The following is a 12,478-nucleotide window of genomic DNA, read 5'->3' as shown; positions in this document are numbered from 1 at the left end:
CACCATGGTGTAGCTGGAGGACAGCTAGCTTTAGTCCTCTTGGTACATTGACTTCAATACAAAACCTAGGATGCTCTTGGTTCTCACCCCCTTCCATAGACTTACACAGTAATTATGATAACTTCTGGAGGACATCCTCCAACCTATCAGAGCTCTTGCAGCATGAACTGACATTTTGCCCACCCAATCAAAGGATCAGAGAATGAATCTAATACTGAAAGCATAAGCTACAGCTAGCTAGCACTGCAGTGCATAACATGTGATGAGTAGTTGACTCAAAGAGAGAGACAGATAATAGTTGAAATTAATTTCTTCAAAAATGAAGGAGAAGCAAGAGCTTTTCACTTCGGTTTCACTTATTTAGCTAGCAAATGCAGCTAACTTGTTTAGCCTACTCAAACACCCGGCTCAAACAGAAGGATGCTATGTTAGCTAGCTGGCTATGACTATCCAACACAACACTGGAACTCTTCCAAGTCAAGTTAAGCTTTTGGTTTTATTAAGTTATTACCACCGTGGCCCGCGGGTGTAACTGCTTACTGACTATACACTGTAACATTACTGCATGATTGTAGAGGGTTTACTAATGCATTAGTTCTATTAGCTATGTTGACTAGGACGTTACTTTAGCTAATAGGGTGACAACGATGTAGACTGTGTGTAACGGTTATGATATGGTTTGGCTTGGAAAGATTTTAATTGCCTGGTCACATACAGCTAATTTGTTGTGCATTGAAGGCCACAAGCAAAGGGATTATGATTACACACTACTGTAGGTCAGCCAGATGCAGGCAATAGTGTGCAAGGCGTTATTGAACGTGTCACTGTATGTCACCTCAGCTTTTTCTCTCGACCTGTGTGCACCTAGATTGTAAACTTTGATTCATAGGCTAGGTTGCAGCAACCTCATAGTAGGCTAAACCTATCGATGTTACGTTGAGCTGGGTGAATGAAATATGAATGACAGCCATCCAATATGCTGTAATAGAAATAAGGCCATGTTCATGAAAAAAAGAAAATCGTCCTCCCTCATCATAAACGGCACGAACAGCCACTGGTATTGACTCAGGGGGGGTGATTTTTTTTTTTATTACATTTAAATCAATTTCAATTCCACTTGGTATCATATTCAAATGTGAAGTAATTCAGAGACTTTCTATAGGCACTGTACTTTTAATATAATCTCGACTGCAATCCAGGTTATTTGGTTCCGCTATTAGATAAAGCACAGTGATAACGCATTCGTCTCGTATAAATAAACAAAATGTCTGACATTGTATTCCCATTTCAACTTTGCTGTGCTTTGAAACGGTTGAAAAAAAATCAGACTTTGTTTTGCCATTGGAATTTGGTTGGGCTTTTAGAGGGTTGAAAGCATAGTAATGACACTTTGGAAATTCAACCTAACTTTTGACTGTCTTTCTGAGTGGATGAATTATAGGTCTCAACCAAATATTGCCCAATTATGTACGTTTAAATAAAGTGGTGTGCCCAGATTTTCATATACAAGCATCCAAGGCAGGCACGATTCCAACAGGCAGAGGTACTGTAGGTTGGTTGATAGTTAGAGGTTGGCACCTCAACAAGTATGAACTTGGCAGGGCCCTCCCTTGTATAAGCCAGCAGAAATCAGATGGCAAGATATGGCTGATTTAATAGCAGCGGAAAAGCCTCTATGGGAACACAGGAACTGGAGGTATGTGCACGCCGCACAGCTATCAATCTTATTTATGAACTGAGTGTGTTTTTCTTCCCCCTTTCACTGACAGTAGTTTGAGGAGCTGCCAACATTCTTTCTGATTCTCTTCAAGGCGGTTGACATGTTTCAACCAAGGTTCTCTTTCCCAGACTTTAAACGATGGACAGGAATGTCGACAGGGTAACAGGTGAAATTCCGCAGTGGGGCTAGCATGTCAGGAGAGAATACATTTTATTTTGTTGCTCAACCACTTGGAAGCTCTGCCTTGTCCTCCGTCAATTGTGATTGGAGGATCAAATCAGTTGATGTGTTATACACAGGAAATGATTTGATGTACACTTGTTTTTGTGGCATTTGTGGCTTCTTGGGCCCTTTACGTATTACAATGTATGCCTAATAGGCTAGAAGAGGCGTTGTAGTAGAACACTGATGGGCTTAGAAGACTGATGGGAAAAAGTGATATCAGAGCAGTGGGTGTTGTGGGAGGAGCTTTGGAAGTCACATTACAGCCAAACCAAGCCGAGCCAAGCCAAGCCGTGCTAGGCTGGCCTGGTTAGGCATCCACCATAGTTGCTGGAACCGTGCTAGAAGTGACAATGTGAAAAGGAAATCCCAGAGCCAGCACAGTATGTTTCGGGTTGGCATGATCGTGTGAATCAGGCAGTGGAGATTAGAGATCTTTATATTGAGCCTATCAACACATGGTATGCATAGCACTCCATTTCAAACTCATTTTGGCTTTGGCAAGAAGTGTTGTAAAAGTATGATCCTTGAAAGTGATTCAAGAGAAGAACACATACTTAATGATTCATTTATTTTTTATTCCAAACATTAGACACCACAAAGAAATACTCAACATTTCAGTCTACTGCCTATGTCGAGGGATGGGCTCTCTGCTCTATGCTGGTAGGAATGCTGTGAAGCAATGTAATTTCCAGTCGTCTGTGTTTGAAGTTTGCGCAAACCAGTTTTGATCTTCCAAACTCGGATTGTGTCCAATTAAGTCCCCATGAATGCGCCCCACTGGGGCTGAGCTCATAGTATGTTGTTGTGACGTTTTCAGTGGTGAGATTGATTCCCTTTTCCAAGGGCAGACATTTCCACTATTGATTAATGGACACATGGAATAACGTTCAGAGCCCGGGTCTGCTCCAGTTTATTGGGATTTCTAAAACACCCGAAGGGGAAATGAATTGACTTAGCCGCGCGACATTTGTTTTTCTTGTCGTCAAACCAAAACATATTTTGGACCTTAGGTAATGCTTGAGGGAGGTAACTGGCACCACCTATTCGCCTACTAAAGCCAAAAGCTGTTAGCGGCACCTCTAGCCCCTTTTTAATTTGCCCATTTGCTCACTCCCTCATTAGGTTTGAAGCCTTTTTTTATGAGCACTTAGTTCTAATGCGATCGTACCATTTAGTGAGTGTGAACCAATTTAGAACTTGGGTAGACCTAATTAGGGAACTAAAAAAACGACACGTTAATCAATGTCTATTGATGATCACTAGGGGAAATGGCCATTGGGCAGACACGGTTGACGATGAATCGACAGGAATTTTACAATTGAGCTTTCGTATTTGGAATCCTTCAGCAAGGACAGGGGATGGCAAAAACATAGGCCTAAATAACTCCAGAAGGAGATTTCCTTGACTTATTTTCCCCACTATACACCCACAATGTTAACACAAGCACAAGTGTTGTTTTATTTTGGGTACAAAATTCAGTTTTTTACCGCCCATCCTTCACACTCATCTGGGACCCACCTCTCACTGACATAATTTCCCCTCTCCACACAGCGAAACATTGTCCAAACATCCCTCAGTGAAGAGCGAGTGAAGCTAAAGCTTGTGGGAAAGTATGTGTCATGTCTCTAAGCATTATGGGGTATGCGGTCCAGAATCAATGACTGCCAGTCTTTACAATGTAACGTTTTCAGGGAGCATTAAAAGGAAAAAGGGAGAAATCTACATTGTGTGAATGCTCCATTGTACACCAGTGGTTTTGCCCTTGACATGCTAAAACGATATACTAAAACGAAATACTGCCTCCTAATGGCCCTGACCAGCTTGGTTCATCAAATTCAATATGCCAATAAAATGTATTTTATAAAGCTCTTTTTTTACATCAGTAGTTGTAACAAAGTGCTTTACAGATACTCAGCCTAAAAACCCCAGAAGCGCCGTGGTTAGGAGAAACTCAAAATGTTAGTAGTCAATAATAAACGCGATCTTGCATTTCAATACACGTGTTCTGTGCAGGTCTGGCTGTGGACCAGAATGACCACCCTAACTCTGAGGAGGATGGGAAGGGCTGTGTCTCCCAAATTGCAAATAGGGAATAGGGTGCCATTTGAGATTCAGCCCAGGTCACGTATACTTCAAACATAACCATCTGACAGTCAAGGAACAACTGGCATTTTGTCCTGGTAGAGGGTCTACCCTTTAGTCGTTTGACACATTTCTCTCTTGTTGGCACTGAATACATTTTTGGTGAACAATCTCTGCAGAAAAAGAGAGATCAGCTGAGTGTAAGTACATGTTTACGGAGTTGTGGTCCACCTCTCTTTCTCTCCGAGTGAGCCTCCCTCCATATTTCCTCTCTGTCATCCAAAGGATTGCTGTGCTTTCTTTAAAGCGTTGGTCACATCCTGCCTTCTTCTTCCCATCTTAGATAAAATATACTTTTGTTCTTATCTTCTGCATTGTTTCTGTTTCTGTCCAATCCTCTTTCCTTGCGGATGTTATTAGCTGGTCACTCTTCCGCAGATATGTCATTTATCCCCGGCGTGAATCCGTATATGCCCTTTTGCGGAAAATGTTTGGTTGTCCTTGAACCTTTTTCCATAGTCACCACAGCTAGAGGGATTTCTCCCCTGTGTGAGTCGGGAATATGTGAGATTATGTACGTACAGTTGAAGTCGGAGGTTTACATACACCTTAGCCAAATACATTTAAACTCAGTTTTTCACAATTCCTAACATTTAATCAGGTCAGTTAGGATCACCAATTTATTTGAAGAATGTGACAAGTCGGAATAATACTAGAGAGAATGATTTATTTAAGCTTTTATTTCTTTCATCACATTCCCAGAAGTTTACATACACTCAATTAGTATTTGGTAGCATTGCCTTTAAATTGTTTAACTTGGGTCAAATGTTTCGGGTAGCCTTCCACAAGTTTCCCACAATAAGTTGGGTGAATTTTGGCCCATTCCTCCTGACAGAGCTGGTGTAACTGAGTCAGGTTTGTAGGCCTTCTTGCTCACACACGCTCTTTCAGGGCTTTGTGATGGCCACTCCAATACCTTGACTTTGTTATCCTTAAGCCATTTGCCACAACTTTGGAAGTGTGCTTGGGGTCATTGTCCATTTGGAATACCCATTTGTGACCAAGCTTTAACTTCCTGACTGATGTCTTGAGATGTTGCTTCAATATATCCACATAATTTTCCTGTCTCATGATGCCATCTATTTTGTGAAGTGCACCAGTCCCTCCTGCAGCGAAAGCACCCCCACAACATGATGCAGCCACCCCCGTTCTTCACGGTTGGGATGGTGATCTTCGGCTTGCAAGCCTCCCCCTTTTTTCTCCAAACATAATGATGGTTATTATGGCCAAACAGTTCTATTTTGTTTCATCAGACCGGAGGACATTTCTCCAAAAAGTACGATCTTTGTCTCCATGTGCAGTTGCAAACCGTAGTTTGGCTTTTTTATGGCAGATTTGGAGCAGTGGCTTCTTCCTTGCTGAGCTGCCTTTCAGGTTAGGTCGATATAGGACTAGTTTTACTGCTGATATAGATACTTTTGTACCTGTTTCCTCCAGCATCTTTCTTTTGATTTTCCCATGATGTCAAGCAAAGAGGCACTGAGTTTGAAGGTAGGCCTTGAAATAAATCCACAGGTACACGTCCAACTGACTCAAATTATGTCAATTAGCCTATCAGAAGCTTATAAAGCCATTATATAATTTTCTGGAATTTTCCAAGCTGTTTAAAGGCACAGTCAACTTAATGTATGAAAACTTCTGACCCACTGTAATTGTGATACAGTGAAATATATGTCTGTAAACAATTCTTGGAAAAATGACTTGTGTCATGCACAAGGTAGATGTCCTAACCGACTTACCAAAACTATAGTTTGTTAACAAGAAATTTGTGGAGTGGTTGAAAAACAAGTTTTAATGACTCCAACCTAAGTGTATGTAAACTCCCGACTTCAATTGTATATGTGTTGTCAGGTTTTCCTTCTGATTGAAGCTTTTTCCACAGTAACCACAGCTTTCTCACCTGTTTAGATCACTTTGCTAATATTGAGTTGCACCCCCTTTTGCTCTCAGAACAGCCTCAATTCGTTTGAGCTTTGACTCTACAAGGTGTCGAAAGCGTTCTACAGGGATGCTGGCCCATGTTGACTCCAATGCTTCCCACAGTTGTATCCAGTTGGCTGAATGTCCTTTGGGTCGTGGACCATTCTTGATACACACGGGAAACTGTTGAACGTAAAAAATCCAGCAGCGTTGCAGTTCTTGACACACTCAAACCGGTGCGCCTGGTACCTACTACCATAACCTGTTCGAAGGAACCTAAATCTTTTAAATCTTGCCCATTCACCCGCTGAATGGCACACATACACAGTCCATGTCTCAATTGAATCAAGCCTTAAAAATCCTTCTTTAATTTTTTTTTAACTAGGCAAGCCAGCTAAGAACAAATTCTTATTTACAATGACTGCCTACACCAGCCGAACCCAGACTACGCTGGACCAATTGTGCACCGCCCTATGAGACTCCAAATCACAGCCGGTTGTGATACAGCCTTGATTCGAACCAGGGTGTCTGTAGTGACGCCTCTAGCACTGAGATGCAGTGCCTTAGACCGCTGTGCCACTCTGCAACCTGTCTCCTCCCCTTCAACGACACTGATTGAAGTGGATTTAACAGGTGACATCAATAAGGGATCATAGCTTCCACCTGGGTTCACCTGGCCAGTCGATGTCATGGAAAAAAAGCAGGTATTCCTAATGTTCTGTGCACTCAGTGTATGTGCTTTCAGGTTTTCCTTGCGAATGAAGCTTTTTCCACAGTCACCACAGCCAAATAGGTTCTCCCCTTTGGGTTTTGAGGTTCTTGCCACAAACGGGGCAGGGGTACGATTTGCCGCTGTGACAGAGTCAGACATGGGTCTTTGGTGGACAGGTGGGTTTACTGGGTCACTGCCTATGACTAAGCTGTGGCTGCAAGCATTGTTGTGGTTATCTGGAGGGTCACAGGGAATGCTTAAACTGTAGGTGGATATCAAAAGGTTTTCCTCGGGCTGGGTGAAGGAATACCCCCGCTGCTCTTCCTCCTGGCTGGTCCTGAGGCTCCCCTCCCCTGCAACGACTGTAATTTTCAGATAGTGGACCAAGAGAGGTATTCAGTTGATATTTAATCTGGGTACCAGTCTGTTTAGCTATGACTCCATTCCTTGCTACTCCTTGTCATGTTTAGCAATGACATGGAGTACAAGGAGTGTAATGTTAGCAAATTAGCTTCTATATTTCAGGCTAGCGTAGTCCACATGGGCCTTTTCTCAATTAGATTTGATCAACTTGCATCCTCTCTCCTCCGTCCTCTGGCCTCCTTTTGAAAAAGAAAATGCGCTTCCAATCGCACATCATCAGGCAAATTACATTTGCAAATAAATGTATAAAGTGATCCAAACAAATGTAGCTAGTTGTGCAAGACATTTTATAGATAAAAGGATAAGTAGCATATTCTTTGAAAATGCTTGCACGCTTTTCTCCTTCAAGAAACAATAGCTGATTCAAAGGGTGTGTGGCAGATTTCAGAACTCTGTGTAGGACTCAGATAGGATACACTTGTGCTTCCTCGCTATCGAGGAGGGGAGGACCGTGGTTTGTTTGCCTACTAATGAATTAACACACTCCTTGACCACCAGGTCACGGAGGAGAAAGGACTGAGGACGGACTTTTGCCAAAACAAAAAAAAACAACAAGGAATGATAAAAATCCTAACAAACTCACCTCCAATCTATGTCTGTGTTCTTCTTCTTCTTCTGTGGATTTTATTGTCAATTTCAATGGTGAATTATTTACCGCCCACTACTGAACTGGAGAGTGGACCAGTGGCAGGGAAAAAAAACTTGACAATATGGTGTTAGAACTCTGCCCCCACCAACTCCCTAAGGAAACAACATTTAAATATAGAAATGGTTTACTAAGCATCTTTTTCATATCTGCCTCCTGAATGCTGTTAAACTCACCAGGAAACTCTCCCTTTCCCTCCCATATTGCTGACATGTTCCATTGTCTCCAACTGGCCATAATCTCCCCTCCTAGATGGGTGCTGCCTATGCTATTCAACGTAGTATGCTTTCAACCTAATATGACCCACTCTTGGCCTAGAAATGATGGTCTCCCTTCTGTCTACCTGATGACCTCCCTGGCCCCCACCTTTCCCAGGATCTTATAAAGATGTCAGCCCTTTCCCTCTTTAATCCACACAGGGGTGGACTGGGACCAGAAATCAGCCCGGGCAATTCTAACACACTGGCCCATTCCTTCCCCTCAAGGCCCCCCACACCTACCCCTTTTTTTTGTTGCCTCAAGGCCCCCATTATTAGGCAAATAATGATAATAATGCTCAAAACCCCAAATTTAGACTGGCCCACTAGGCTAAAAATGGACACGCCCATCTAGCATTTCCACACCGGATTCCACATCTCCTGCCACTTCTTAACAACAACATCTTCCTAAAATGAACCACTTGGCCTCCGCCTCATCTGGACCTCCATGTCAACATGAATATGTCTAAGAGTTTCGTTGGCAAAAAAATTGAGGAGCTGATGGTTGGGATTAAAAAGCTCCTGATTGGTAATAGTTATTACTGAAAACACTATAGATAATCGTGTATGCCGGAGATGTCTGAGTACTATCTATCCTAAATGTAATGTCTACATATATAAAAACGATATATCTTTGTTACGTAACTACTGTGTATGAAAGTACCATGTGTGTCAAATGTGTGTATGTAACACAAAAGCTGTAAAAACAAAAACACAAAGTAGCTTTGGTCCTCTGAAGAGTTGGTGGGTGGGCCAATAAAAAAGTCAAAACGTTTTAATGAAGAATAAAAAACGTCCAATTTATGCACACACACAACGTGAGCTGCCATCTCATAATTCAAAAATGCTTTATTAATTTTGTTCTGTGAGGCAAGCCTTGTTTGTATATACACATGATTTGTCATTTTTTTCTAGTTCCACACTGTGGATACTGGTATTCAAAATGGTGATGAGAACCCTTTTACACACAACACAAGACAAGGCACAGTGCCAATTCAATATGGCAACCATTACAAAGCTATGAAAAGGTGTTTAGACCAAATGAAAAGTAATCCCTCCGTCAAATTACAAATTGTATCCATTGGGTTTCCCTTCATGCTTGGTTTACTGTTTTATAAATTAATCTGCCTTGTCCTCCCTATTTCCCAGCAGGCATTAGGTAGGGAACATGGAGTTATTTCTGGGTCGCACAGACTGCCTCTGCATCTCGTACATGTTCACATAAGATGATAGGAGGTCATCCATTTTGTAACCCTGAAGAGGAGACAAACACAGTTGTTGGGGTATGTACGTTGAGGCAAAGTTAAGTCACATCCTCTAGTGAAGTCACTACAATACAAGTGTTTGTGAAGGTCACTTAGTACGCCCTCAACAAACACTATCAGCACTTTGGATTCACACAAAATGTACACGTGCTGGTTGTATAGGAGGTAACATCTCTCATTCTGCCTCTCGTTTGAGAGCGAAGACGTAATGGCCACTTACCAATGAGGTCTCACAAAGGAAAGAGTTCCCTTTGACCAGGTTGCCAATGGTCATGTGGAAGTAGGTGCTCCCGCTGGACCAGTTGGTGATGCGGTTGAACAGGTGCATGACCAGCAACTCCTGAGGTTTAGGGTAAGATCAAAAGGTCATGTTTGGTTAAAACAGGGAAGGTCAATACTTTATAGTGCTGATGGTGGCAGCAGTGGGATCCTAGCTTGGTGTTGTGGTGCAGCGTATGGAGTTCACGTGTAAGCATCTCAGATTTGTGGTTTTAAGAAAAGGTCAGCATAGTTACTGCGTATGACCATCTGGCAGTAAATGCCCTCTAGATGTAAGTCAAATGATCTGATAATGGTGATAAAAATTGAAATAATCATATACAACTATTGTGCTTTTACCTTTGTTTTGGGGTCGATAAAGCTGACTCCTTGCTTGCTGATTGCAATCTGGACAATACTCGGGTAACTTGGTTCAGAGGTTTGCTGTGAAGCAAGAGCATACAGAAAGTCAACACTGGCATGAAAAGTTTGGTGTGTCAACATGCATCATTTTCACATTTACATCAGACACTCTTATCCAGAGCCTCGTTATTCTTATTGTGTTACTTTTAATTATTACTTTTTATTTTAGTCTACTTGGTAAATATTTTAAGTAAGCATTTCACGGTAAAGTCTACACTTGTTGTATTCGGCGCATGTGACAAATAAAGATTGATTTGATTTGACTTTTTTTTATTTGACAAGGGTGAAGTGGCTTGCTCAAGTGCACATTGACAGATTTTTCACCTAGTCAGCTCAGGGATTTGAACCAGCAACGCCCAACAATCTTAACCACTAAGCTACCTTTGACTTGAGCTATCTCCCAACGTACCTTTACTTCAAAGAAAGCACAGCCGAACGTCGGCCAGTGGCAGATGCCTTTTAGGAAGGCCACTTTAGCCTCGTCCAAGGTGATCCCGGCCTGCTTGTTGTAGGAGGAGATGATGTGCTTTAAGGGAAGAAAACAGATTCAGAAATGCGAGTTTCAGTATTTCTTTACTACTCTATGCTTTCAATCATTACCATATGCATGATATAAATCTGGGCAAAATGTGTCATAGTGATGCTATTAATACACTGTTGGGGTATTGGCTGAATAACTAGTCTTGAGGTCATGATGGTAGTTCTAATTGCAGAAAGAATCCTTTATTGAAATGAGCCATCTGCTTAGTAATAGCAGTGGTATAAAGTACTTTAATAAAAATACTTCAAAGAACTACTTAAGTAGTCCAGAAAATAATGTACTTTTTACTCCAAACATTTCCCCTGACACCCAAAAGTACTCGTTACATTTTGAATGCTTAGCTGGACAGGAAAATGGTCCAATTCAAGCACAGGAGAACATCTGTAATCGTCCCCGCTGCCTCTGATCTGGCGGACTCATTAAACCATGATTGAGTGTTGGCTATCTGTTAATGTTTTTTTTTTTTAAATGGTGGTGTCTGCTTTGCTTACTATAAAGAATTTGAAATATTTTATAATTTTACTTTTATTTAATTTAAGCAATTACATTTACTTTTGATATTTAAGTATATCTAGAACCAAATACTTTTAGACTTTTACTCAAGTAGTATTTTACTGGGTGACTTTTCATAAAAGGTAGCTATACTTTTACTCAAGTATCACAATTGGATACTTTTTCCACCACTTAGTAATGGAGAGAGTAAGAGAGGCATTCCAAATCTCATATAAAGCTAAATAACATGAAGGACTGACAGTGTAGCAGTGTACAATAGATAGAAATACAGTTGAAGTCGGAAGTTTACATACACCTTAGTCAAATACATTTAAACTCAGTTTTTCACAATTTCCGACATTTAATCCTAGTAAAAATTCCCTGTCTTAGGTGAGTTAGGATCACCACTTTATTTTAAGAATGTGAAATGTCAGAATAATAATAGAGAATGATTTATTTAAGCTTTTATTTCTTTCATCACATTCCCAGTGGGTCAGAAGTTTACATACACTCAATTAGTATTTGGTAGCATTGCCTTTATTGTTTAACTTGGGTCAAACGTTTTGGTTAGCCTTCCACAACCTTCTCACAATAAGTTGGGTGAATTTTGTCCCATTCCTCCTGACAGAGCTGGTGTAACTGAGTTAGGTTTGTAGGCCTCCTTGCTCGCACATGCTTTTTCAGTTCTGCCCACAAATTTTCTATAGGATTAAGGACAGGGCTTTGTGATGGCCACTCCAATACCTTGACTTTGGTGTCCTTAAGCCATTTTGCTACATCTTTGGAAGTATGCTTGGGGTCATTGTCATTGTCTATTTGGAAGACCCATTTGCGACCAAGCTTTAACTTCCTGACTGAAGTGCACCAGTCCACCACCACCATGCTTCACGGCTTGCAAGCCTCCCCCTTTTTCCTCCAAACATAACGATGGTCATTATGGCCAAACAGTTCTATTTTTGTTTCATCAGACCAGAGAACACTTCTCCAAAAATCGTTATCCCCATGTGCAGTTGCAAATCGTAGTCTGGCTTTTTTTATGGCGGTTTTGGAGCAGCAGCTTCTTCCTTGCTGAGCGGCCTTTCAGGTTATGTCGATATAGGTCTCGTTTTACATTGGATATAGATCATTTTGTAACTGTTTCCTCCAGCATTTTCACAAGGTTCTTTGCTGTTGTTCTGGGATTGATTTAAACATCAGCTATCTGAGCAGCTAACCGATCGCTGCAGCTGTACATAGCCTATCTGTAAATAGCCCACCCTATCGACCTACCTCATCCCCATATTGTTTTTATTTACTTTTCTGCTCTTTTGCACACCAGTATTTCTACTTGCACATCACCATCGGCTCATCTATCACCCCAGTGTTAATTTTCTAAATTGTAATTACTTCGCTATTATGGCCTATTTATTGCCTTACCTCCTCACGCCATTTGCACACACTGTATATATATATAT

The 12,478-nt window shown here is 41.3% G+C and overlaps 1 protein-coding gene across 2 annotated transcripts in view; it reads right to left on the bottom strand.

The window, feature by feature from the left end:
• Nucleotides 1–8,869: 8,869 nt before the first annotated feature.
• myo7bb (myosin VIIBb) overlaps nt 8,870–12,478 on the bottom strand; it is a 30,237-nt gene continuing 26,628 nt past the window's right edge. Inside the window, exons 44-47 of one of the 2 annotated variants that reach the window (XM_031810765.1) lie at nt 10,401–10,517; nt 9,929–10,012; nt 9,531–9,650; nt 8,870–9,299 (exon numbers count right to left, since the gene is read on the bottom strand). In XM_031810765.1, coding sequence (XP_031666625.1) covers nt 9,201–9,299; nt 9,531–9,650; nt 9,929–10,012; nt 10,401–10,517 — 420 coding nt within the window. In that variant the 3' untranslated portion in view covers nt 8,870–9,200. The remainder of the gene's footprint in view (nt 9,300–9,530; nt 9,651–9,928; nt 10,013–10,400; nt 10,518–12,478) is intronic. The other variant, XM_031810764.1, reaches the window with a different exon arrangement.

Source organism: Oncorhynchus kisutch, linkage group LG30, assembly GCF_002021735.2.
Source record: "Oncorhynchus kisutch isolate 150728-3 linkage group LG30, Okis_V2, whole genome shotgun sequence".
Lineage (NCBI taxonomy): Eukaryota > Metazoa > Chordata > Actinopteri > Salmoniformes > Salmonidae > Oncorhynchus > Oncorhynchus kisutch.
Note: the sequence above shows the minus strand (reverse complement) of the source record. Positions and strands in the feature narration are given on the sequence as shown.